We start from the raw sequence: 27,770 nt of genomic DNA, 5'->3' as shown, positions 1-27,770 counted from the left end.
TGCCGTGCAACATTTGAGTGCCGGGGTCTGCACCGGCCGGAGTCGGTTTTGGTGCAATGGTACCGGGGACGTTTCCTTTCGCCAACACTGCTCCAGCACCGGATCGACATTCTTACACACCGTTTCGTGTCTGTAGGGCATCCAGGTTCTACGCCGTGGAGGTTCCATGTCTGATGCGGAGTTGCCACGAACCCGAAAAACAAATGGCTTTATCACCGAATCATGTTTATGAGCGGGTGGTAGAAAAATTATTCAATAATGGACTCTTCGACTCAAGCTGTGGCACGTGAAAGAAATCAAAACGTCAAACCATATGAGTCTTCTAAGCAATTTCAGTTCCAAGGATACAAGTTTCAAATTTTCTAAACAAAATTTTTTAAACTGAGCTTCATCTCTAAACAGCAAACTGTGGCTATGTTTTCGATGTTTTTACGATGCGATGTTTTTACTGACATATTCAAATACGAGACTCGAGACAATCAAACCCTAATTGCTATTGTACTCTTTATTTAAAATTTAAGCATTTCGAGCTTTGTTCAAAAATTCATAGTAAAATCAAACATCGTTTTAGTATTTAATAACATTTGTTCTTTGTGTTCTGGTTTGATATAGACGAAAATTAGATTTTATTGCACTTCAAACAGTAGAAGCTTCGGGTCGTCGACAACGCAAAAACCATATCGAAGATCCTCGATTCGACATATCGAGACTCTAATTTTGAAGCACCGAGTCAAGCCGATATTGGCTGGTTTTTAGACTGTTGCTTACACGAGGTCATACTGTGGATTTCACCAGAACTTCGTAACTGCTAGCAACAGATTATGCATACTCGAGAAACCAATACAATTGTGGTGCTATCGAGCGACAAATTGGAGTACCCGGATCTTCTTCCAACTCAATACATGAAACCTTTGTCTGTACGGTCGAATGAAGCAATGTTACGGTGGTCTTATGCAAACAGATTTACTGCTGACGTCCTGTAACATGTTTGACGTACACTCCATGCTCTATGATCTGTGGTTGTGTCCTGCAAGCCGCATTACTGGCACTTTTATCTCTCGTCAATATGGTACCGCAAGATTTGCCCGGAAACGTAACCAATAGCCACCTGTGTGTACCACTCTCGGTTCCCTGGAGCCAAATTATAATCAACACATACCGGGCCATCAACAGCGTCAACCGAGTGCCCGTTTTCTAAATCGTAACAAATACCCGCCGGAGATGCATAAGTAATGACCGAGCGCCCAGATCCTGGACCCTAGCTACTCGAACCAGAACGCATCCGTTTTGAGAGCCTAATAAAGGCCGGCAATGGATTCTGCTTCTTGCCAATTTGTGCGCCTGCCGTATCCGGTCCGCCCTGATGCGGATGCGGATTATTTGCTTCCCCGGTTAGCCGGCAGCCCACGGGCCACGGACCGCTGTGCATTCGCTGCGCTACCTCGAAGCTATTGGATTACTGAAGCATCGGGTCGCACATCTTAGCCGAGGCCCGGAAACCGGAAAGGAGCCGGTTTCCAATCAATAACGCACGCGTCTGTCAGCCGCTCTGTACGCCGATCCTCGCTGCCTCCGGCCCAGTGCCAGTGTGTTGGCCGAGAAGATAGGGGGCAGATAGATTATTGATTCCGGCACCGTCGCCTGGCACCGGTGACCAGAGCTGGAGCTGGTGTCCCAAGACGATACGAGCCTTCGATCACGGGAACCCGACTCTCGGTAGCGTTCGAGGACGAATGGACTAAGATGCGGTTATAATCGTACCGGGGCAGTAGCAAAAGACCGAGGTCATCGGCTTGAGGCGGCATGCGGTTGACCTAATGCAGATGAGGTTAAATCAGAAACGAAACTCAGAAACTCTGGAAGCCACGGCTCAAGGAAATCTTTGGCCGGCGCCACAGGACAGGCTTCTCCCCCGAGGGGGAAAAGTCCCTTGGGGAGGATGAAATTCAATCAACGGCTCAAAGCGGACGTCAGCGGCTCTGGCCATGCTTTGCCGTGGGCCAAGAAAACAAAAACGCTCGTCCCCAAAAATGGGGACCGCAGTGCTCGAGATACACCGTGGAGAGTTTATTAATTGCAGCTCGTTACGTTACGAATCGTGACGCTAACATCCGGTCCAGATTGCTCGTAAGCGATATCGAGCAGAGATGCAAAATCCGTCCAATAATAAGCGCTCTCCGGCAGCGGTGACCTGGGCTGATTAAGCGCGAAGTTAGTGTTTGGCCGGGGGGGGGCCATTTCGGTAATGAGGTTCAAGCACGGGCACAAACCGGAGAACGTCCTTGGGCTCCTTGAGCCGAACTCGGTAGCACCTGACGAGAGCGACTCTCAGTGCACCGTGTGCTCCGATTTTAATCCAATTCCTATTCCGACTGCCGAGCTCTCTGCTTTGGGGCGCTGATTTTGATCTCGATGTTCGCTTTCTTTTTTTTCCTGCAGGCCGCCTCGGTTGCTCGGAACCCGTGGAGCCGTAACGATGCGAGGCCAGCGTTCGTCCGATACCATCATTATCACGCCCCGTCGTCCGGACGGGACCGCAGATCACTGGCAGCGATAAGGATATTGGCATCGCATCCGCACGAGCGCCAAGGGACTCCGCGTGACGGAGGTGCCATCGCTCGGCCGCGAAACTTCGCCTCCAGCCCGGACAACCGGAAGACCGGAGGGCTTGCGACGGGCGGCCCAGCGGCACGACGGCGTACGACCGACGGCGACGTGGACGCTGCGGCTCGGTGCGGCGCCATGCGTCGCCGGAAGCCCATCGACGGCTTCATACTGTGCGGGGTTTGCTTCTGGACAATAATCGTACACCTAGTCTCGACATGCCTGACCATACAGCTCGAGGAGCGGATGGAGATCGTGCGCAAAGTGCTGAAGGAAGTGCCTTTAATCGATGGGTAAGTCACGCGCCTTTTGCCGTCTGAACACCTCCATTTTGATCCTCCAGCTTTTTGGATTGTCCACCGTAATTGCCATCGCCGGAAGACATGAGCATGCTCGAAACTGCTCGAAACACTCTGCTCGAAACCGCTGTCTTCAATTATTTAATGTCAAAACTGCTATAATTGAGCGAATCCAAGCTGCTCGAAAGTACGGAAAACTGCTCGAATTGTAATCATTCTCTTTTCAAAAACCTTTAATTATCGGTATAATCTCCGGACCATCAAACCGTAATCTGATAACCATCAAAAAATGTTTTACTAAAAACCATGGCGGCGAACCCAGCCACATTCCACATCTACCACCTCTGGTATAGCTCCCTGCGTTTGAAAAATGAGCGCCCAGATACGGAACCCAAAACGGCGTACCCTTGTTAGGCCTTGTTTTCGTCCCCATTATCAATCAGCATCTCTAATTTGCATTCCCGCGCCCTCCAACAAACAACACGCCACGTAACGATGCTCCTTCCAACCGGTCCCGTCTTTGCGTCTCATTACAGTCACAACGATTTGCCGTGGAACATAAGAAAGTTTCTGAAAAACCAATTACGGGAGTTTCGCTTCGGCGAGGATCTGCGCGACATTACACCGTGGTCAACGAGTGCCTGGAGCCACACGGACCTGCGGCGCCTGAAGGAGGGCATGGTTTCAGCACAGGTGAGTCCCCCGGAGCGTAAGGCCGGAGATAAAGGTCTGAAGTCCTGCCGTTAGTGCGAAACTTTAAATGAAAGCGGCAACGGGCGGCCGGACGGAAGACGCCGGAGATTGTAGTTCGTCCGTGACCGAAAGTTGATTTTAATGGTTCGCCCGATGACGGATCGGGTGGCTCGGTGTCCCCCCCCGGCCAGAAGCTCGCACTTCGGGCGCTAATCAAGCTCTCCGGCCCCGTCCCAATCCGGTCCCAAATTGGATTTGGAGACTTCACCGACGCGAGAGGTGCACTGGACGCTCGGGCAGAAAATGGAACAAAGAACAGAAAATCTTGGCCAAATCTTGGCCCTTTTCACCCCCAAACACTCCATTATCTGTCGTGCTGGCGCTGGTCCCAAACCTCTGGCCCGAAATTCGCCGAAGAAGTCTTGGGACGGTTGTCCCAAATTTACGTGCTTCCGTCGTGACAGGTTGAGGTGAGTCAGTGTCCCGCTTGTCAGGGTTCCGACAGGAGCTCCGCCATCCGCTCGTCCATCCGAACGTGCCACTGTCCTGATTGGGCTGAGCATGCCCACTTCGGAAGCCGCGAGGGAGTCCCTCGGAGGGTCATCATCGCCATCATCGTGCTCAAAGCCGAACGGTCCTCCTGGTGGTGGTGTTGAGTTTTTGGAAAGCTTCCAGCAATAACCGTTTTTCGCGCACGGGCAAACTAATTTTACACACCTCCACGCCACTTCCCCCACGCCGGATAATGGCGGCCATGGTTGGCCGTAAAAGGGCCTTAGGCGACGGCCTCCCACAACGTCCTTCGACGTGCGCCGCCCCAAATCATCACCTTGGGCAACGCGCGGCGTAATGTCTCCATCCCGGTCGAAGTCCGTGGGTCCGAGGAGAGTTCCGGAGCACTATCGTCAGCATCGCAGCCAGTGCAGCGAGCGAAGGTGATAAAAACACGGCCATTTCGGAGGAATTTTCGAGCGAATTTTTCACTCCACCATCAGCGCCCGTGCCGATGCTGCTTCGACGCTCGGAAGATGGATGTTGTTTGACTTACCGCCGGACGGAAGACGGAGCATCGGAACGGCGAACAGCTTCCGAACAGAGAAACTCCATCGGCGAGCAAAAACAAGCTCCTCGAAGCCCCGGAGTGCAAACGTCGGCCGGCACGGTCGGCCTCCCGCCGACTCCTGACCTGGTTGTGTTATGTTTATGTTGTAAGCATGCTTGGGTCGGTTGGGTCATTTTTTCTTTTCACTTTCCTATCCGCAAAACGGGCGTAATTTAAATTTCGACAACAAAACTTCATCTGCTGCCCGGGCCTCATGCTGATCGAAGAACTTTGAATCGACCGAACTTTGCCGACGCCACCGAAGCCGGACCGGAAGTGGCGGGGTTCCCGTGGAGATGAGCGCAGTGTTGTTGCACCGTGCTGTACGCTGACCACCAAATGCCCGAAGCTACCGAACTGCTGCTGTTTGTCTTTCCTGGTGGCTGGCCGGCCATCAACAATCAATCTTCTTCCGTCGTCCACTACCCAACAGAGCTCAATCAGCCGTGCCGTTCGTTATTAAAGACAGATGACTGCTCCCTTTTGACGGTCACCCTTTTGTGGGGGCAGGTCGGGAAACGGGTGGCCAATTCATTGCCCAACCCTCCCAGGCGGTGCATAAATAATTCATTTCTCACCCGGTGAAGCAGGAAAATTGCGCGAAAAACTTGAATCCTTTGTGAAGCTGAGTCTCGGGCCAACGACGGCGAGTCTACCGTTTCTTTCTTCGTTTCCGTCTTGGACTTCCCGGCTTCCCAGGACTCCTTCGTCGGTTGGCACTCCTTGCCAGGGTTGTGGTGGAAGAACTTTGACTTGATTGTCCCCTTGGGAGACACAACACAATCCATGGTCCCAATCTGCCCTCAATCTGCGGTGCGGCACTCAACACGAGAAGGCAGCGCCCCCCCGGGGGGCCTGGACGGCCTGGGAAAGGTCAACCCCGCAAAAGTGTGGCCACCGGGTACTTGCGGGTTGCCGTTCACTAATGCGTTCTTCATGCTTCGCGATTGGTGTTATCATCCCTGGAACGCAAAATCCCGGATCCTGTGGCGATCGCTTCAACTTCGCTTCCAGGACCAAGATACTGCCCGCTTCCGCGTGCATGATCCACACCCGGCGTACTTTGAACCCGGTGCCGTGGCGTGCCATCACACGCTTCGCCAGCACCGACCTCCGATCGCGTTTTTACGACTGTCCCATCCCCGCCAGACAAGAAATACAGTCCACCGGTCCACCGGTTCGTACCGCGCGTAAATCATTTCGCACGCAATTCCGCGCTGCGGATACCGACTTCCGGTTTCCGATGCGGTGCGCTCCAACTGCGAAGAAGTTTACGACCCAACCGTGATTGCGTGCATGGTTTGAGTCAATGTTTAATCTGCGCTCTCTCTCTCGCGCGCTCCGTCCTTCGGCTGGGTCCTCTCTGAGGGATGGGGCGAAGTGACGCGCCCGTTAACCTTTGACCCCGACGCTATATGATCCACGTGGCGATGTTCCGCGAGGTGTCTAACATACCATTCCCTCGTGCCCCACCGTCATTGACTCGTTTTTCTCGTTTTCCAGTTCTGGTCGGCCTATGCGCCCTGTTCGTCGCAACATTTGGACGCAGTGCAATTAACGCTGGAGCAGATCGATCTCATTCGGCGGTTAGTCAATCTTTATCCGCAGCACATGGCCCTGGTAACCACGGCCGACGGTAAGTAACACGCACCACGCCCGCCCCGGTGCGGATCATAAATGTTGGACGGGCGAAAGACGGGAACCGAATGAATCGCTTTTGGCACTCGTGACGCGTGCTAGTCGATTCAGCGCGAACGTCTAACGCAATATGTGTGATACAGTAACCGTAAATTGTGAGGATATGTTGCATTCGTACCATGCCAAATGTTGTTGTTTCTTCCCGAGACACTGCTTGGGGTCCACTTTTGGGTCGCCCGGAAGTTGAAGGGTAGTTAAGGGAATCCGTGCCAAGTGTTTAGCTTAGAGTAGCGGATTATGATTTAGAATGGCAGATATAACATTTTAACAAAGGCTCAAAATAAAAGAATGGCTCAAAATCTTAAATTCATTTCAGAAATATCTTTTATTACTTCGAAGCAAAACTATGTGCAAAACCAAACCTCAAAGGATAACTTGACTTTTAAAAGTCAAACTTCATTCTGGAAATTGTAAATATTTAGTCAAAACTCAAACATTTACGAAATGGTACTCCATTTTCTGTTTTCTTGCAGAAAATTAGGAAATACTAATAACTTATTTCCAAAGTCGTGAGTCTTCAATTCAAACTGTACGAATTTCGAAAAGCTCATTTAATTAAACTCATTTCCAAGTCGTTGGTTATGTTAATAAGCAAAATAGTCGTATTTGTGTCTTGGAAAACCAACGCATCGTGGAACAGAACGCTACCGGAAAATGTTGGCTGATTGCGTTCTTCGGCGAAATTGTAGCCAAAAACTTGGACGACATTTGGTTTCACCAGAACGGCGCTACGTGCCATACAGCCACAGCCACAATCGACATTTTACTCCCCATTTTCGGAATCCAAACACTAGGTGGACCTAGCTGATTTGTTATCCTTAGACTAAACATACGATTCATTGTTTAATCAACCACAGACTTAGAAGGCAACAAGATGGTATCAGAATATCAAATTATATGCAGTCTATTTATTTTAACCCGAATTTCTTAACGCATATCAGCTGTTGGTTTCACTGCAACCGATAAGCTCATCTCCGACAGACCCTCAAGATACTCCTAACGAAAATACTCTCAAGCAGGAGAGTTGTTGATAAATCCTCCTCTGATCCTTTTCTTTCTCTCTCTCTCTCTCTCTCTCTCTCTCTCTCTCTCTCTCTCTCGTTCTATCGCTTTCTCTCTCTCTGTCTCTCTCGCACGCGAAGGCATCGAAGCGAGCCACCGGTCGGGGAAGCTGGCCAGCCTGATAGGGATCGAGGGTGGGCACTCGATCGGCACCAGCCTCGGGGTGCTGCGGACCTTCTACCAGCTCGGGGCCCGCTATCTGACGCTCACGCACACCTGCAACACGCCCTGGGCGGACTGCTGCAAAGTTGATGAGCCGGGCCGGGTGCCGCACATCGGGGGCCTTTCCCACTTCGGCACGCTCGTCGTCACCGAGATGAACCGGCTCGGCATGATCGTCGATCTGTCGCACGTGTCGGTGCCGACGATGCTCGATGCACTGGCCACCTCCAAGGCGCCCGTCATCTTCTCCCACTCGTCCGCCCACGCCATCTGCAACAGTTCCCGCAACGTGCCGGACCACGTGCTGAAGCGCATCGTAAGTACGGGCGATCTCCGGGCAAAACACACAAAATCGCCACCGGGTGCCACTCCGAAATGGCCACTCCTGATCTAATTAAAAACCCGTGGACGGGGAGCCGGCGGGCCCTCCGTCCCGCCGCCGAGCTAATGAAGTTAGCGGAGAAAGCGAATTAAAATGAAACTTGGAGGCGGCTCCGGATCCGATCCGGACAATATGCTCGAGAAAAACAAAGCCCACCCCGTGGTGGCCCACATGGACACAATCTGGCCACCCCACGTCCGCTAATCATCGAAAGAAGAAGTCCTTCGGCGCGTTTTGCCGGCGCGCTTATTATGTTTCCCCCTCTTGTTTTGTCGACTTTGGCCGAGACGAGCCAAGGGGCGATCCCGGGGCATTTGCATAATTTGATGAAATTTAATATAGCGGTGCGGCCGGGGCCGAGTCCGGGTCCGTCTTTCGCGAGCCGGCACCGGAGCCGGCCACTTACTACACCGCTCCGTCACGGCTCACTCATTGCACGGACGTGTGGCCATCGACAGCGGCTCCACCGCCAGTTGGACAAGAATAACAAGAAATTAATTAAAAATCAGCACCAAAATATGAATATTTCAATTCCGGGACCCTGTCGACCGGCCGCGGCACTCGATACCTCGGCCCGGGGACCAGGGTCAAACCAGGGGACCCCCCGGGTGGAATGAAGTTTTCGGGTCGCCTCCCGTTTTTATGCGCTTCCGACCCTGGCGACTGCGTTGTTTTCTATGGGGAGGTGGCCACGGGCGCCGTGTCACGAGGTCTGTGGGTTATGAACTACGAAAACACTCCCGTCCTTAATGGTATCGTGCTTTTTCCGTGTTTTTTTTTCTTCCCCTTGCTCTTCTTCAATTTTTCCCAATTTCGCTGGACGGACGGATGCTCTCTGTGGACGACCCCGAATGACACCGAAACCTGGCTGACCTCGGAAAACCAATTTCCGCTCCCAATTTGCCGTCATATGCCGAACCGGACCTGGCCGCGGTGACGGCGACCCTCTGGCTCTAACCTGGCGGGGTCCGGACAACCGGACCGGACGTCACCATCGCCACCACACAACCACCGGTGCTCCGGATGATGATGCAGGCCGTTAACGGCGGGCTGGTCATGGTTGCATTCTATCCCCACTTCGTGAGCTGCGGCGAAAAGGCCACCCTCAAGGATGTTGTGGGTAAGCGCACTCTCCGCGCGCGCGCGTCCACCGCCGCGCGCAGTCCATAAATAACGGAACGGAATTTGGGAAGCTCTTCTCCATTTTGTTTTATTGTTTTTTGTGAGTTGACCAGAGGTTAGCCGTTCTAATGTACACAGGCCGGCCACGTAGACACCCTCCGGAGATCCTCTCTGGAGCCGGGCCGGGCTGGTGGTATCATTAAAATCGCTGAAATGTAGAGCAACTCAATTTCCGCCGAGCGGCAAGGATAATGAACGCGGTCGTGGCGGAGGCCCCAGGCAAGCCAGGAACCTCGGATAGTTCATGTCCGGCGCCATTATGTCGCTTCATTTTTCAACCGCGCCATCTGGTGACAGGACAAGGCGCGCGCTGCCGTAGCTTCTTTTAAATCTGGGGTTTTTATTTTAATTTCGAGTTCAAAAGTGCTTTTCTGAGCTCTCTGAACACCGAACACCTCTCTTCGTTTCACGCAGCCCACATCAACCACATACGAGATGTGGCCGGAGTGGACCACGTCGGTATCGGTGCCGGTTACGATGGAGTAAACTTGTGAGTGTCGGCCCCTGTTCGGTGGTGGTAGTGAGCACCGTGTGACCCGTGTAACATTGAATTCGAATTTCGCAGGGTACCGCAGGGACTAGAGGACGTCTCCAGGTATCCTTACCTGTTCGCAGAACTGCTAGAATCAGAACGGTGGACCGAGGAGGACATAGCGAAGCTGGCCGGCCGGAATCTCATCCGAGTGTTTCGGCAGGTGGAACAGGTAGGTGATCCGGTGCCACGTCACAAACTCCACCCCATGCAATGCTTGCCCCCCCCTCCCGCCCCCTAGATACGCGATCAGCTGGAGGCGCAGGGAATGCTGCCCATCGACCAATCGATACCACCGGAGGACATCCTCGGCCGCTCGTACTGCCGCTACTCGGGACCACGGACGTGATGATCTGCCAACGGAGCTCCGTGGGACGGCCGGGCGACGGAGTCTGACCCTGACCTCCCCTGACCTAGGACGCCACCGACCTTCACGATCGCGACACGAGGTGTGCCACTACTATTGCATATCACTCACCCCGCTCAACGCCCTCGGCCAGCCCACGAGCGAGCAATCGCCGGATCCACAAATCAAACCCAAGGGCAGGCCAAAGTATCAACGACGTGGAGTTGCGGTTGGGCGAAGCAGGAGCTACACTGCACGGGGCGCCGGTTAGTGTAAGATACTTAGCGCAGTAGGCGAAAGGGAGGCCGTCTGTATGTCTTCAAACTCTTCAGCGAGTAAAAGTAAGATCGTGGTAGAGATTTGTACATAGACTATCACGTAGCGATGATAAACACTAACGAAACGGAACGGTTCCCTAGAGGGCAGCAGCGAAGGTGTGCGTGGTTTGATGGGAGGGCGACACGGATATCCCTTGACGCCGGTCACAGCAGTTGGATGTTTGAAAATCGATTAAGGAGCTGCCCTTTTCGTTAGCCGACGATTTCGCCACTGGTTGTTACGATCCCGTTACCATGGTTACCTATTATTTAGAGCCCCGTCCCAGCCTACTTACGTTTACGTGCAGACATGATATGAATGGAGGAAAAACTCGTCAAATCTAAATGTGATATATTTATATTAACCAACCTAACTTGAACCGAACGTGTGCAATAGCGATCCACCACATCCCGAAGGGATCCTCCCTGACTATCTACCATTCTGTAGTGTGCCCACTCTCATCCGAAACTCAACACCGGTCGCCGCCGGCAAACGGCGTGCGCCATGTTCTGTAAATAATCGCATAAGTGAATCCCTCATTTTTGGCCACCCGGCCACCAGACTCAGATTAAAATCCTTCATTATTGTGCATGTACACCGTTTTTTTTTGCGTTGTTTCGTTGCTTCGGGTTGCCGATCCGCTTGCCCCGAGCCGCCCCGTGGCCACGAACGAGAAAATTTATTTTTCCACGCATTAACCATCTGCAACCGTGAATTGTTCCCAGTCCCAGTGATGCTAGCGAAAAAAGTGGTCAATTGATTTATTTATCGCATCGCATCGCAGCTGCGATCGGTTGGGCTCGCCCCGTTTGTAACAACCTCCCCTCCGGGTGTATGTAACTATGCTGCGGTGCTGATTAATAATTTATGATCGTCTGTTGTTCCATTTTCGCGGTATATTTTTCATTCGGAAACAACTCCCCCGAATATGCTTTTAAATATTGTCCCGACCCTCGGTGGGTCGATTAAATCTGCATCCGAACCGGCGGCTGGCGAAACCGATGGCTAAGGAAATGTGGCAGTGACAACTTAGGCACACAATTTGAATCAATTCTCATTAGCGACTCCATTTCTTCCGCACAACGGTCGAACCCAACGGTGTATTATACGTAGTTGACCCATCCACCCAAGGACACCACGGACACAGACACACGAGACACGCGCTGCAGCATAAACCATAAGTAGCACCGGAGGGGGGGCAACAATCAGCAAACTAGTCAAGCCAGGCGAACCAGTGAGGTGAACTAAACTTATCACGGGCGCGAAGTAATACGCCATCGCCAGGCGCCAGGCCCGCATCTTCCTCTTCTCCATCAGACCAGGGAGCCAGGGTTTTATTACGATTGTTTCACATTGTGTACACCTTCCCTTGAGTCGCCCAACCCGCGCCCTCCCGACTTGCTCACCGCATTCCCACACTTTCCACAGAATGCCAAATAAAGTTCGTCTTTTTTTACACTGAAAGCGTTTTAAGCGGGAAGCGTCATCCGGAGTCCAAGACCAAAGTCGTTGTGGGAGCTGTGTTAGGAGAAACACTGTACATGGACGCTGGAACTAGGTACACTTACACTTGAGTGCAGAACAAACCAAAAATAACATGTTGACTCGAAAGCTCACCCAGCCCCCCGAGAGTTCGAAGATACAAATCAGCTACGTAGGAAAGAAAAAAACGAATGCGAATGGACCCGACCCCGGGCCGCGTGTCCGGTGCGAATATGTGAAGCTATAAATAAATTGTTTAATAAACATTTGAAAGTCATACGAGCCGACTGACCGCAGATTTTTTTTTTTTTTCGTCGCCGTTGTTGCTGTGGCGCAGTCCTGGCGGTTTGATTGGAGTATCGAAAGAAAGCAAAAACCGTCGGTTGCTGCTTGGCCGACATGATGGACACCCGTCAGAGAGAGGGCAAGCACCAGGACCGGCACCGGTGAGAGGGGTTAACCTTCCGGGTCGCGCGAAACAACTTATGCGGGTCGACACACCCATAAATCTTGGGCGCAAAATTTATCGTACACTCCGGCGGCTCCGCTTATGCTGCCGAGGCCGCCCCCTAGCCAAGGCCGGGCGATGGATTACGATGAACGATACCCTTCACTTTGGCCTCCGCTTTCGGCGATCCTTTCATTTCCATTCATTTTCCTCATCAATCATCGGCGGCACGATGCTCCGTTGCCTCCGTGTATCGGCAGCGCCATCGAACGGCATGCTACACATTTACGACGTTGCCAACCACTCGCCGGCCAAAGGAAATAACAGTCTGACAACACAGTCTGACGGGGCCGTCGTTTGCAAACGGCGTTTGGCGTTTGCTTTACGTCCGGGACGGACCTGGGCCTCGAAGGTGGAGACGGCGAAGAAAGGAGACCGCTTTCTCCGAAGCCAGCACGGTGAGCATCGATGTAGGGCGATGAAAATCATAAACATGCTCGCTTCTGGCGCATTCGTTTGCGTGCCCGGTACCGGGCGGGTTACTGGTAGTGCTTTTTGCGCCAGATCATGAACTCATCGTCTGGCTGCATCTTCCGCACGATCGATGCTTACGAAAAGCGCGACTGGCACTACGCCCCCAGCCAACAGGCGGTAAGTGCTCGACGGTGCTCGAGAGTTTCAAGCATCGTTACTGTAATTCGGTTGCCGTTTGCACTTTCAGTTGGTCCGTGCCCTCTGTAGTGGTCCTGTTCACGGATTAAAGCGTAGCGAAAATCAATCATCATTTATCAGCCGATTCGGTGCTCAAAGAGTGCTGTCCGAGGCCTGGAGACCCGCCATTTCGTCGGCGATGCTTTCTCTTAAAGCATTTTTTAAACCACTCACCAAACTTCGGTTGCGGTCATCACGTGGCACACGTGCTCAATGCGGTCCATCCGTCACTTCCGGTTGCAAGGGGGGAAAAAACCCCCCAACCGGATGTGTGCAGGCTCGAAACAGGCTCGAATTCAATTTCGTTTTCGATAATCAGTCATCTTTCTCGGCGGCCCCCGCCCGGACCGGAGAGTAAAAACTTATTTGCACGGAAAAACAGATTTTCACTTCTCGAGGGAGCAAAGTTGGATGAGGCGGAAACGTGAAAATGTACAGAAACCGAAAACCGGAAACCGTTCCATCTTCGGTACGCTCGGGTGAAGCCATCCCAAAAAGGGGTCCCAGTGCGAGGTCCTGTTTGGTACACATTTTCTAACAGCAGCAGCACCAGCAGCGGTCGGGCAGCATTACTTAAGGGGAAAATGTTTTGGGCCCCAGGATCATGGCGGCTCCCTGGTGATCGGTGGCGAAAATCTAGAAACATAAACGCTGCACAATTGGGCTGGGTTCGTACCGAGCGCCCCCATTAGGGAAGGTTACTCGATTGATGGTACGTGACGTTCGCGTTTCGCTGCGGCCCTGGCAAATGCTCGTTAAAAAGTATCTTACATCATATGCCCGCGCGTATGACAGCGAGACACGTAATCTTGGCATTAAAACCATTACCCCGGTGCCGGCGCGGAGCGGACCTGGAAAAGCTAATCCTCCCAGTAGTCTGTGGTCCTGTGTTGACTCGTATCCACAGCCGACAGCGATTTTAGTGAAAACCCGTGAACTACTCGCACGAACTACCGCCATTAGGGTAACGAAAAATTGGGAACATGAACATGGTAGCATTTTGTCTGGAACTACGGCGACGAATAATACGATAGTGCGCCGTTTTGGTACCTTCGATGGGCATGTAGGATGTTTCACTCATTTATGGGAATTGTGATATTGTTAATTCAATCCCAAGCGGCCAACAAGCAAACCGAAATCAGCCATGACTGTGTTCTATTAGAATTGCTTTAGAACATTTTAGACCCTCTTTAGGAATCGAAGCAATGGTTGTGAACGTTCAGAATTCACTGCACAATATGAGTCACTTTCTCTAAAGTGAGCCACAAAATTGTGAATGGCTGTGTTCTACTACGTGGTTTGATCAAAAGTTTTCGCAACATTTCAATTTCCGCGGGCTACGTATATCCGATTTTCAAAATAGAGTAATCACTCTATTTTGTACAGCTTTTTACTGTGCACGTGTCTTGGCTCATCGTCAATTTTTCTTGATACCAAAAAATGGATGGCAAAGAATCTTTCTCAAATGTTTTGTGAAAAATGAAGTTAGGAGTTAGGAAAAATATTTCCTACATATTATGCGCAATTCGCCTGACGCAATCCGTCCCAAATGCCCGAATTTGTGGAAAACCCAAAATTGGGTATCGCGCTCCTGTTCTGCGTGGTTTCTGCGCGAATGCCTTTTGGCCTACAAATGATGTCTACCAAAACCGTGTTCCAATGTCCGCCGATGATGTCTACCAAACCCTTGTGACGTTTTCCTGTTTTCAAAACTTAAATTACCTCTTCGTGGTCAATTAGTTTTGGAGTACAAAAAAATCGACGATGGTCCGAAACACGACTGTTACCGATGGCAGCGCCATCGGTAGAGCCTGCCAGCAGCCGCGCGCAGATGGCTTGCACGCCAGATAGCTAACAACAGGTACTGCATGCAAGCGAGAGTGCAGCGCGAGTGTAAAGGAGCGAGAGCAAGTACGAACCGCGAACGACACGATCAATCGATAAGCGAACGAAGGACGATAAGCGAAGAAGGACGATTCTGCGGCAGTGACAATCGATCCGCCGCGTATATCGGACTAATTTTGAGTCGCTTTAACCATCGCTTTAACCATCGCTTTTAACCATCGCTTTGAGCCATTGGAATAAAGGACTACAGAAAAGAAGAGAAACCGCGGCGGCGTAATCGATATTACTAACAACGACCAAGCAAAACAGCTGTCAAAAATTAACTGATCGCTCAAAATGGCCGAATTTTTCACCATAAGTCACTGACATGAGTAGCAACGTAACGCCATTAAAAAATCAGATACACGTTGCCCGCAGAAATTCAAATTACGCTAAATTTTGTGATCAAGCTACGTATACTGGCTTCGTACTTTCTAAAGTAGGACTTTGTTTGAATTAAACGTGTGACTGACACGAACGTACGCAATTGCATGTACGCAGCTGAACGGAATTGTCAGAGCAGACGAGTCCACTGATGGTGATTAAGGGATTAACGATGAGTGGACCCAACTACTTCCAAAACAGACAGCATGTTTTAAAAGCTCCCGACCAATCTGAGCAATGCGTCCTGCTTCAGAAAGTTCGGCGCCAAGGCCCGGGAAAATTCTCGGGCTTTCAAACTCAGGCCGGCCACTCTATCGCCACCGTGCGTGATCTCTGACCCCATTGTCTTTCGGTCGGCCCCGACGGTGCCGAACTATTCACTTAAAGTTGCCGAAATTAATCACCGACACCTACCGGGAAGGCCGGCCAGGCACATGGGCACGAGCGTCGTGATTTGTCACGCCGTGAGACGCCGTGCCTCCGAAAAACGGCTGGCACTTCTTCGCCCGGAACCGTGTGCAGTTTAATGGTTGTCATTTATAATTTAAACAAAAGCCACACGGCGGGGCAACATCGGCCTCCGGTCGGTTTGGTTTGGGTGTCAGTGTAAAATTTGTCACTTTCAGCACATGAAAATTCGCCGTCGACGTCGACGCTGTAAAGTAGGGCGAAGCGCCTCCCCACTATGGCGACGTGCTAGTGGGACGCGGGACTCCGGGTAACCGGAAGTTTGTCATTTGATGGAGACGAACACGAAGCACTCGACGTGATGGAGTCGCCCGGATGTAGCCCCGCCGCTAATGCCACGCCGTACGTGTGTTTGGCGGCTGAAGATCCGCCGCCTCGAGATATCTAGCCTAGCGCAAAGCACTCTTCCCGGCTCCTGGAGGAAGTCCGCACCGTGCCGTGCCGTACCCCCCTGAAAGTCCTTATGGGTTGAGTCCCGATGCAGGAAAAACATACCGCAGTCACACCGAACCGACCGAAACCAGCTGGTGCATGAAATTGCACATTAATCTAAAAGCTTTCTCGTTAGCTCGGCTCAAACTTCCCCGTTCGCAAAGCTTCTCAGCTCCCTCAGGAAGGCGGTGCTCTCGCTGACGGCTGGGTGGCCAAATTGAGGCCGAGGTTCATTTGCCGGATATGTATCGGGCACCCGTAAATGTCTCATATTTATTCAGCGCTGCGCAAACATCGCGGCGTTCCCGGGGCTCGCTTTGATTTGTCCCCCGAGTCCCGCGGCCACCGGAAGCGCTCGATTGAACCCACCACTTTTACGAGCCATCGAAACCATCGGAACTCCAACCGCAATTAGAAAGCGGGAGCAGCGTCACGTGAGCCGAAACACGACATGTTTGTAGTGCATTTCTTTTCCAACGACCAAATCATCAGCCCGTCGATTCAGAAGTCTTGGCCAGGACGAACTGCCCCGGGAACCGGGTCGGAACAACTTTGTCCGTTGGCTGGTGGACTACATTCACTGGCTTTCGCACCGCCCGAAGCACGGAAACCACTGAAACAGATCGAATTTATGCATGAAACGGGCGATGAATTATGCTCCGGCTTGTAACTTTCGCACCCGCCAAAGGCCCTCGGTTGCGCCAAGATTACTTTTCCGGTGCCGGTGCCAGTGCCATAAAAGCGTAGAAATTTTCCCACTTTCACGGCTAGCTGTCGTCGTGTAAAACTCATATTTCCTGCGCTTGCTTGCCGTCGGTAAAACTTTGCTCTCCATTCCACTCGGCCGGCGTGCACTGTTCCGTTTCATTTGGCACTCGACTCCGGCAACCGGCAACCTGGCAAAGAAAATCACATACAAACTTTGCCCAACATATGATGCACCGGAGCCCCTGGAGCGCTTCGTGTCCGACTCCCGGCGGCCAGCGATTGGTGGTGGTGGTGCAACAAGCATTAATATTAAATTTGACAATCTCCGTCCCATTGCACGCCCCCCGTCGACGTTGACAAAGTTTTTCTTCCCAGGCCCCGGGACGGCTCAGGCGGACTGCGGAAAATTCGGGCGCATTTCATTGTCCATTTCGATGGCGGCGCTCCGCTCCGAGACGGTGCAGGCGACGACGTCGAATTTTCAAAGAGACGCTCATCTTTGATCTCGCATTAAAACGGCTTCACTTTATCCCTGACGGTTCATGATTTATTCCCGGTTTTACTTGACTCCGCTTCACGGCTTACGGGGATTACGACTTCCCCGGCCGGGAAGTTCACGGACCGTATGTGAGAACGAACATGTTTCGTGTGCGGTTCTTGTGCAGTTCAATAAATATGAACGGAAGTTCTTCAATCGGAAATGCAAATTGTGGGCATTCCCATCGCGACGGTAGCGACTTTAAAGTTCGCTCTCGTTACTTTGGAGCTTAGAAAATGGTTCAAACATTCCCGACTTATCGCACTTTGCGAGTGGCACCGGTGCGCCATCGATAGTGCACCGGCGAAGATGGATGTCGCGTGTGCTTTTAGCGTTTAATGTACTATTTGCCCATGTTTGTCAGATCCGGGCGGCCAGATAGGGGTGGTGAAAAATGAACCCCCAGCAACCATGCTGGCAACATGAACAAAAGACATGAACGCCTTTATCTGCCACCAGTAATTACTGTAGGTGCCGGACCGCACCGGCAACCCAACCAGAGGCCAGAAGTTGCCGCTCCGCCGGCCAAAGTTAGCAAATGGAAGTTCATAAAAATAATAAATTACACTTGTTTTCTGCAAACAATTATCTACCATCTTGTCGCCGTGCCGGTGGCGCCGGTGAACAACGCTTTGCAGGCTCGTTAATGCTTTTCAATGCTTGGGAGCTTGTAACTCAGCAAAAAATAAAGCTCCAAAACTCCTCGGGTGAACTTTGTTTCCCGGCCAGCGTCGGTCGGTCCGCTGGTCTCCGGCGGCTTAATGTGCGGCTTTCGAAAAGATGCGGTTGAACCCATACCGAGGTTGGTTATGGTGAATTATGATATCTTTGAACGAAGCATCGGATGGGACGGATGGCAACTCGGCGGCCGCTTTTTGTTATTATGTTTCCTTTTTTTTTTCTAAACGACTCTATTTCTTCTCGCGCCCTGAAACTGAAATGGACGGGAATTTTCTTCCCCGCCGCCGGGATACAGAATTTTAGGTCCAAAGTTCTTACGCTTTCGAAGCGCTGCGAATGAAATACTGTTCCAGTGAGTGTCGAATAATTGAGGGCAAGATATTTTGAGGTCACTTTTATTTTGGCAGTTTTGTGAACGAAAATGTTGGAAGGCACAAACGTTTTACTGGCTTCCAAGATGCAAGTTCAACGTACAAAATTTCCTCAATACTTCAGCATTGGCGAGAAGTTATTTTTAATATTGTAAATAAAAAATATAAGAAAAATGAATGAATCTATAAATAAATAAATTAGATTGGATAGTGACACACATGAGCGCAACATTATGCTTCCCTTGCATCCGGATCATGGCATAACTCGCGTTGAGTCTGATGACAAACTAAGATGTTTCCATTGGCCCCAAAAGAAGGTCATTCTAGTAGTTGCGATAGTTATACGAAGTATATACGAGAATAAAGACAGATTCTTGACGCGATCAGTAAAGTGCGCGATCGCATTTCGATCGATTGATTGCCAAAGAAAATGAATTGCTTTTTATGTGCTACTATTTAGTTTATAATGTCTTATTTTGCTATAAAATTTAATAATAGCACAAAGATCCTTGATTCATCAAAACTACATCCGAGCAGTTCCCAGAAAACACAGAAGCCAAAACCCCAGCGACGTCATAATTGACCGACGCCAATTGGAAGCTATAAAACGCGAAGTAGTTATTTTCATGCTATCGCAACAGCTTAAAAAGTAATTCGATGATACGAATTGTGTCCAACCGTCGCTTAAATGGTAATCCGCTATCGCAAGGACAAGACAGGAGTCTCCCAGTTTGTCGCCGAGACCTGAGCCGAGGTCTGTTGAATGATTTATGAAGCCCGCACTTGCGCGACTGATCAAAACCGGCTTAATCCTATCTGCTGCCTGGGAATGTTGTTCGTTATTTGCGCGCGTAGTGCGTCTCCAGCCCTCGATCACGCCTCCCCTGGTGCCACCCCGTGGCGGTGCAAAGAATTTTCATCAAACTTTGCACGTTGCGCGAAAAAAAAAACTGAAACAACGAAGTGCGCGAAAAAATGCGGGCGGAAACAAATTTCTGCCCGCTTTCATTCGCTTCTTCCCCGCCCGACAGCGTCCGCGACCTCCTCGGCGATCTTGCTCTACATTTACCCTGTGCCAGCCGTTTGCAGTGCCGTCTTCCGGATCGCACTATCTTTACGGAAAGTTTTCGTTATTATTTATATTTCTAACCCAATCATCATGGCAACTTTCGCTGAAACAATCTTCGTTAAGCAAGTGCCGTGCTGAGGAGCTCTTCGTTGCCTCTCTTCGGTCCTTCGCTCGCTTTCATGCAATTTTTGTACTGCAACCCGACCGACCGACCGGGTTGCCACGGGCGCAAGGAATCTTCGCAAATCGACACCGTAACGCTGCGCCGCGGATTATCTACTGGGTCGGCCGCGGCCACAATATGCTGCAGTGCAAAAAGTGGGGGTTGAACCAGTTTCGAAGATTGTGCCCTGGATGCTGCCACCTTGTAGTGCTTTCCCCGGACAATGTTCATCGTTTGCTTGTTAGAACTTTGTGCCCTCATTAGGAACCATGCTCTGGGGAGGCCAACTTTAAAACAGCAAACATTAGAACGAATGTTTTGACGAACCCGAACGATGGGCGAAATATGCTTGATCCACCGGAAACAAGGTTCATAACAAGTTTCTTTTTCAGTAAAGCCCGTCGATGTTGGTGACTAAAAAATTGGTTGGCTTCAACATATTTTTGCCATAAATTTGCCAGCAAGTTAAAGCAACTTCCGGCTGGGGTCCCGTCAGGGTGATCCGACCATAGTTTTGCACTATCCACCGTTTGTGCCTTTAAAATCTTCCAGATCAATACGGGAACAAAAAGCCCGGCCCCGAACCAGGATAGAAAAAAGGACCTAGATTAAAGAAAACATTTTTTTCCATTTCGCTTGCCCGAGCCCGATGATGAAAAACAAACGATAAACGCCACGCGTATGTAGGTTTTTGTTTTGCCATTTTCTCTCTGGATCTATTCTTGTCTCGTTTTCCGTTTCATTTTTTGTGGCCCGTACTCGAGCATTTTTTGCTTCCATCAAAAATCGCTCGCCACCGTGCCCGGCAAGGCAACAGATGGATGAAAAATATATGAAGCTCAAAATAAATGTCATACCATTTATCACAGACAGACCTTCGGGACGGACGGCACCCGGGCGGGAAAAACCGAACGTTTTCCCAAGAAGTACCCAGGCCCCACGGAAGGGAGAAGAAAAACGAGCCAAATCAAGCGATGGTCTCGCTCGCTCCCGGCGCTCCCGGGAAGCAAGTATCAAAGTGTCATCTCCTTAACGCGCTCGGGGCGAGCGGTTTAAGATGGCTTGGCCCACGCAATCGTGGTCTCGGGTGCTGTTTCTTTTTTCTGTCCCAACTGGATTGGCGTTTTTACGGGTGCGTTTTATTTTTGGCCTCTTCACTGCGCACTGAGCCCAGCTTTTGCGCCCACTGGCCCAGCCATCAATCCGTGGAGCACCCAAGCTCAGGAGCATTCGCCGCATTCCGCGCGCGTAAATCGGCGCCGCCGGTGAAATATTTGATCTAATCACAATGCGCCGGGCCCCGTCGGGGACCTACGCAATGCTGGCGCGTCACATTCGCGTGATAAAGCGATCGGCGTACATCACCCGCAGTGGCCCTCGCCACGTGGTGCGCCTTTTTGCCTATTTATTCCACCAGCGGGAAGATGCCATTTCACAACTCATTATGCTGTGGCACTGGATTGTGGCGGAAGGAAACGGAAAAAAAATCACAAGGACCCACGGGAGGGCGGGATGTAAGATGGAGCCCAGGGCGTGCAGTAGAAAGTAATTTTCAAATATCGTACATTTTTAACTGACACCAGAGATCCGTCTTGCGTGCCACCGCGCGGCTTGATGGAAGCGCGCCACATCACGGAAGTGAGCGAAATAAAGCTGCCACCGGTTCGGGCACCATTTCTGGTTCCCCGGAACCGGCCGGTCTTTGCCCGGCATCGTTTCGCCCCACCATGCGCCCCAAAAATCTGTTGCAATTCGGTGCAATCAAGCGCACTGCGTACCCGTAGCATCCATCACCTGGACGGGCGTCCGGTTTTGGCCACGTTTTTTGTATGCTCACCCATCGGCGAGCATCAGACAAAATGTCCGAATGAATAACTGTCTCTCACTCTCTCTCGCTGCCGTGTGGGTGAATCTCACCACCGGCCGATGATGGAGTCACGTCCCGGTGATCGTCTTCAAGGGGTCCTGAAATTGCAAACGGTACGCCCGGCCGACCCCGGCGCATGAAAACTTTCGGAGAATGGGAGGACGTGCGCTCCGCTTGGTCACCTCACGACCCGCGGCCAACCCGGTTGGCAGTTGTTGATTGGATGACACGGTTGGCCCCGCTCGACACCGCAAGTGGCTGCATGCTGCAGATGGCAAACAAATGGACCAAGATTTGGATTTGATTCTTTTGCGCGATGCCAGGCGCGCCCGTGTGTTGAACTGTGAACAGCGCAATGAAGCGCCGCTGAAGTGAGTTAAAAAGCGATTGTTGATGCTGTACATGAGCACCATCCGGCACAACAGTCGGATCGTGTCGGAGCAATTTCCCACGATTTTCCGACCACAAACAGCGGTTGGCCGGCGGCCGTCTTAGTGGGGCACATTAAATGTAACGGGCACTGGGCTGAGCCTGAGCATCGAAATTGTCGCCAATTCGGCCAAACCCCGGTGCTGCCAAAGTAAGATGCCAATTTTTACTACCCCGAGTGAGCGCGGGAAACAATCACATGGACCAGGACTCCGATACCCGGGGGTTTTCTCAGTCCCGGCACGTTCGTCTGATTGTGGATAATCGAAAATCATGGCATCGGATAGCATGCGGGCCGATGGCTTGTAGCAGCAACACTAATGCCACCGCCAGTGCTCCGTGTGCTCCGTTGTTGCCAGTTTTATGCTGTACTGCCATTTCGGGGTTTCGCAACCTTACTTCAACCCACTGTGATTGCCCACTTAATTGGCTGGCCCAATATCGGTCGCCGGTTCTGTGTGGTTTATTTTTACTTCACCTTTACCGGCCACCGAAGACGCTCACGTACGAAGCGGACCGCTCGGGACGTTAATCGACTGCCGGGGCGAAGATCGTAATTAATGTTTTATCGGTATTTGATATATCCGCCCGGGAGGTTGCCCTAGACCTACGTTCGTTGGTGTGTCATTGCCTCGGGTTCGATCGACGCGCAAAATATGGCTTCGCCAAGTTGGCAAAGGTTCGGCCAGGAGCTCGGTGCGGCACTGCACGTGACGATGCGGTCGTGCGATTTGCATATATCGACGATCCGGTCTAAGAAAAGACCGGAGACGGACCACCGTCGAGGAAAAGGAAGGGCCTTGATTTATCTACCGAACGTGCAAACCGACCCGACGGCCAGACAGATGTCACAGAACTCAGCCGCATCCGAGACGGAGATAGCCCTGCGGCAACCCGATTGTGGTTTGGAAGAAACCTCTTCTCTCGCGCCGTGTTTTCGCCCATGATACGCTTTTTAATGTGCGTCCAGCAATTTACTGCAACAAGTTCTGTACAACTTTGCTGCATGATGAGTTTCTCGTAATCGGAGGATCAGGATCCGGAGTCCGGGTTGTGGGGTCCATTTCGTTCGTGCCCATGACATCCGGTGTTCAGGTTCTATCGGTTAACGTACCATATATCACCTTTAATGCACATTAAATGTGGCTCATCGTAATCGGATTTCGTGCGAAATTCAACCCAGAAAGGGATCTCATCGGGACGGACTGTGAAGTGTTTATAATGAGCCGATGAAGCCGAAAACAAATTCACCCCGCCAACCACCATGAATACGGTAAATAGGCTATGCTAATTAGGCATGTTCGGCCGTTGTCCGTCGAGGGGAGCCAATTGTTATGCGGTGTGAAAAATCATATACGGCTTAAACATTCATAGCTCTTCGATTGTTTCGTACGCGTACCAGATGTCACTGATTGGATATTTTCAATGCAAATTGGTGCGCCATTCGTGCACGGCTCAATCGAGCTGCATAATGTTACAACACGCAGACCGGGCAGGTGCTTCATTTCTGTAGGCCAAAGATTAGCGAATGTTCAAACACGTTCATTCGCGAGATATGGCTCAGTATTTGATTGTAATGTAATACATTGTTGCTGTGCATGCCAACAATCATAAAGCGGATTAAAACGGTTCGGTTTCTACGTTACAACCCAAGACCAGGATTACCGTTCTTTTTGGCCCATTGTGAACGTTCACTGGAATGTAATAATTCATTGTTGCCATCAACTTGAACTCTAGAGTCCCTGAGCGCTAAAAACTGAGATTTTTTATTTAACTCACACCCAAACGATCACGGAATCCTACTGAACCGATACTAATCGATCCTAACCACGTCAACAGCCACGTGAACAAACAAATTAAAACCTCTTCAAAGACAGGACATTCAAGTTAAATTCACCAGATCGCTGATCCTCCGGGCCCAACAAACCACCTCCAGCTGGGCCTTAAATTCCGGCAAAAACGGAACCAGCCCCGGGCGAGACCAGATTAAATGCCTTTTACCGGCACCGCCGCCGTTTGTGATTAGTTTGTGAAAGGAAAACAACACCAATCCACGGCCACGGCACGCAACCGAAGGAGTAACTTTTGGGAAACAGAAACCACACCGACCGGTCTCTCGGAATCGCCGGCTGCACCCAACGATGCGATGCTCGAGAGAGCACAAAAAGACCCAGTCCTACTTTAATCGGTGGACCGGTGGATGCGGTGGTACGGCGACGCATGTAAGTTGTTGTGTCCGCCTTGCGTTTCCGGCCGCCCACAGTCCATTGAAGCGTAATTGCAAGAGCGGGCCAAAGTTTTTTGACTAATGCTGCACGGAGGTTGGGTGTCATGCATATGTCATTAATCGTATTAGTGAGAGAAAAACCAGGATCCTCCCGGCCCAGGCGCTGGCCAAAGTTTGCAACCTGCAGCCGAGCCGACCGACTGTCGGGCGGTCGGGGTTTATTTTATGGTGGGCGCATGCTGGGCCTGACCGACACAGGACCGGATGCCACCGACAGGATGAACTGCCCGGCCCAGTTTGTTCCGATTCTGTTTGCTGACTCCACGGCAAAATCACCTGAAAGTGGCACTGCTGGAAGCCAGTACCGGGCGATGATAGATTTGAAGAGCCCGACGGAGCCCAGCAGAAGATCCTCTCCGAGGAGCGGCATGAAACACAATCTACGGGTAAATGGAAGACAAACAAAACGATAATTTCAAACGCCCAGCACAAACACCCCATGGGGGGGGGGAGGGGGATGGCCGAGGCCCTCCCTTTGGACACCGAGGGACTTCGGAATTGTTTCAAAACAATCCAACTAAAAGTCCACTCCGAAACAGAGCTCGGACCGAGATTATGTTCGGCCATTTTCGTTGTTTTTTACCTCTTCCTTTTGGCTCCACCGATTCGTGGTCCGGTTGTTACGGTAATCCGGTTGCGTTCCAATGTACGGTGCAACCCGACCGGTCGGTCCCAGTACGGGGCGTGTGCTCAGTCTGGGGCATTCCTGGAATAACTGTCCCAGGAAGCCTCTCCACCGAAAGGGCGGAAGGTGAAAAGCCGAATTGTAATCCTATCTTCTGCGCAAATCACAACTCCGGCCGGCCGGAAGAGGAACCCCTCTCGAACAATGGGGCCCGTGAAGGGGGTGAAAATGTGAAACATAAAAACCCTCATACGGTGGCCTCTGGGCTGTGCTCTCGCTGTGCTCCGATTTATGTCTTGCAAGAAGCCACACAGGAAAGGCCGGCTCACCCGAAAAGGGTTGCACCCCGACCCCGGGTTCTGGAGTGGCAGGAAAGATTAATGCGGTAAGATTGTAAACTGTGTGTGATGAAATACACAACGGGGCCAGGGCAGCCGGTCACGGGGAGACAAGTAAATCCAATCGAATTTTATGAACATTTTTGCATTTCAAATGAAGCGCATCCGATCAGTTTCGGATCGGGTTTCGGAGCACTTCACTCCGTTGCTCCGCTTTTTCCAAGTCCTCTCCAACCCCTGGGCTAAGTATGGTTTAGAACCGGGATTAGACGGAAGCCTATTTCGGGGCTGGGCTGCGTTGGCACAACATGCTCCATTTTTTGCTGTTCACGTTGATAATTTTCCAGGCAGTACCAAGGTGAGCCCGGGAGGTCCGGGCTACCGTTGAGCCTGCTGTGCCGTTTACCGTTACGACCCGCCGGGCGGACGGTGATTTATGGCCTCGTCACTCGACAGGGCGTCCCAAAGGGAAGACATCTTGTTTTCAATCAATGGTTTATTGTCTAAGCATAAAGGATGCATGTGGCACAAGAACCGGTGCTGTGTACTTAAACGTGCCTGATCCTACTGCCGGACGCAAATATTGTGCTTTAATAAATTGCAACACCCCTAAGGAATTTACAGTTGGACAGGATGTCCCACAAGGAGACGTAATATAATTTAAAAAAATCAAACTAAACACTTTATACACTCCCCAAAGAAGGCAACCGTGTCCGCTGGTGACAAAACTGTACCGGGCACCATGCGCCTCCATCAGGCAGCATTCGCCGTAAGAGCCACAGCACGAGGGGTGCCAAATTTATTTTTCCACTCAACGAGTGAGAGTGCTGGCTGGCCCCCATATGCCCGGCGTGGCCCGAAATATAAATACCCTTTTATGAACATTTTCACTTGTTTACGATATTGAATTTCAAATGTTTCCAACGCCGCTGAAAGGGTCGCCACCCCGAGCGCGCCAAATGGTCGTGCACGGCGATCGTGAGCATAATCGTGTGAAAACGTATGCCACCGTCACCGCCACGGCCACCACCCTCGGTACACTTTAACACAATCAGCAAACGTAAGACCTTCGTTCGCCCACCGTTATCACCATTGTTGGGGCCCCCGCTCTCTCTCTCTCTCTCTCTCGCTCGGTCGCATTCGTCCGTTTGCGCCAGGACGGTGAAGGGTGTAATAAAAAAGCGTAACAGTAATAGCGCGAGATGATTTCATTTCCCGATAAAGGTGTTACACCGCGCCCGCACACAGCCGAGCGAGAAATGTGATTATTTTCGGGTGTGACAGTGGCGCCTGCGAGGCGCCCGGAATGCCGGCGGCGGGGTCAAAAGGGTGAAACACTCGCTAAACGGTACCGACTGGTGCGTCGGTTTATGATTTCGAGTGCGCCGGATGTGCCAACGGTTCCCAAATGCTTTCGAAATAAAATTCCTTCCACGGGGACGCCATCGGAAAATTCGGTTGTCGATTTCGAGCGACTTTCGAGCGAGCTGCTATTGACGGGCGCAACTTGCGCAACCCGTTCGGGCCGGTAATCCTTTTCAAAAGGGTAACGTAGAGCATTCCTTCGCCAGAGGGGTCCCCCGAAACCGCCGGGTGAACCGAAGAAAGGAGGAAAAAAGTCAAATTTCCACTCCCCATGGGCGACGAGAATTGCAAACGGCACACACTTTCATTAGCGCCACGCGCCACAGTTTGCTGCCCCGCCTAGTCCGCGCGGCATTTCGTTAATGTTGCAACGCCTTGAGCCAGGACCCCGGGAAAGGCTTTCGGTAAAGGCAAACTTTTAATGAATCTGTAGCCCCGAAATCTTGGCACCGTAGCCGTGCCCGGCCGTAGAAATCCATCCAACGAACCCTTCGACAGGCGGCCGTTCCCGGAGACCAACGGCGCATTCAATGCAGCGGAAATATTTTCCGCCCGAAAAGCGCCCCAAGGTGCTTCTTATTACAAATAGTGCTGAAGCCCAAACTCGGCGGTTCGGCGCAGCGGAAGTTTTCGGCCACCTCGGAAGCTGTGGACGAAATTTTCAAATTCATTCTGTTTCGTAATTACTATGCAGCAGAAAGCCGGCACCCGGGGTCCCAGAGTCCCGATGAACGACCGAAACCGAACACTTGCAACGGGTTTTGGGTTCCGAGGCTCCGTGAAGTTTTAATATGTTGCCTATTTATCAGCGCAATCGTACCGCGAAATATTTCCATCGTCGTTTCCGACGAATTCTCGAACGGCCGTTCGATGGAAACCCTCCGGAGTTTGACAAACTTAAAGGGAGGCCACTCTTAAAGGGACGCTCTGTTCCGATATGCTGAGCCTTGGGTGGAAGTTTTTATTTTGCCCACCGATGGCAGGGCGAAAGTGAAATAATAGATTTTCGAAAGCTTAGCGCATTTTCGTCACCATTTTCGGGAAACCGAGGCTGGCCACCGGACCCGGCCGGAGCAACCCGCTATGACAACCCGGTGATGAGTACGTTGAATGAATAATTTATTAGCCCGCACCGCATTG

General features: G+C 51.4%; 1 protein-coding gene across 1 annotated transcript; it reads left to right on the top strand.

The window, feature by feature from the left end:
• The first annotated feature begins 2,742 nt into the window (after nt 1-2,742).
• On the top strand, nt 2,743-10,065 carry LOC131210774 (dipeptidase 1). The gene is made up of 8 exons (XM_058204066.1): nt 2,743-2,897; nt 3,440-3,596; nt 6,202-6,334; nt 7,539-7,936; nt 9,038-9,122; nt 9,599-9,674; nt 9,750-9,888; nt 9,958-10,065. Exons 1-8 carry the CDS (start codon nt 2,743-2,745, stop codon nt 10,063-10,065), a joined length of 1,251 nt encoding a protein of 416 aa, XP_058060049.1.
• Nucleotides 10,066-27,770: the final 17,705 nt, after the last annotated feature.

This window comes from Anopheles bellator, chromosome 2 (genome assembly GCF_943735745.2).
Source record: "Anopheles bellator chromosome 2, idAnoBellAS_SP24_06.2, whole genome shotgun sequence".
Taxonomy (NCBI): domain Eukaryota; kingdom Metazoa; phylum Arthropoda; class Insecta; order Diptera; family Culicidae; genus Anopheles; species Anopheles bellator.
This window is presented reverse-complemented; position numbering and strand designations above follow the sequence as displayed.

Bases quoted from the DNA above. Each gene is read 5' to 3' on its own strand.
- LOC131210774 (XM_058204066.1), top strand. From the start codon at position 2,743: ATGCGTCGCCGGAAGCCCATCGACGGCTTCATACTGTGCGGGGTTTGC. The intron at 9,123-9,598 runs GTAAGCGCACTC...CGTTTCACGCAG, and splicing joins CACCCTCAAGGATGTTGTGG to CCCACATCAACCACATACGA. The intron at 9,889-9,957 runs GTAGGTGATCCG...CCCGCCCCCTAG, and splicing joins TGTTTCGGCAGGTGGAACAG to ATACGCGATCAGCTGGAGGC.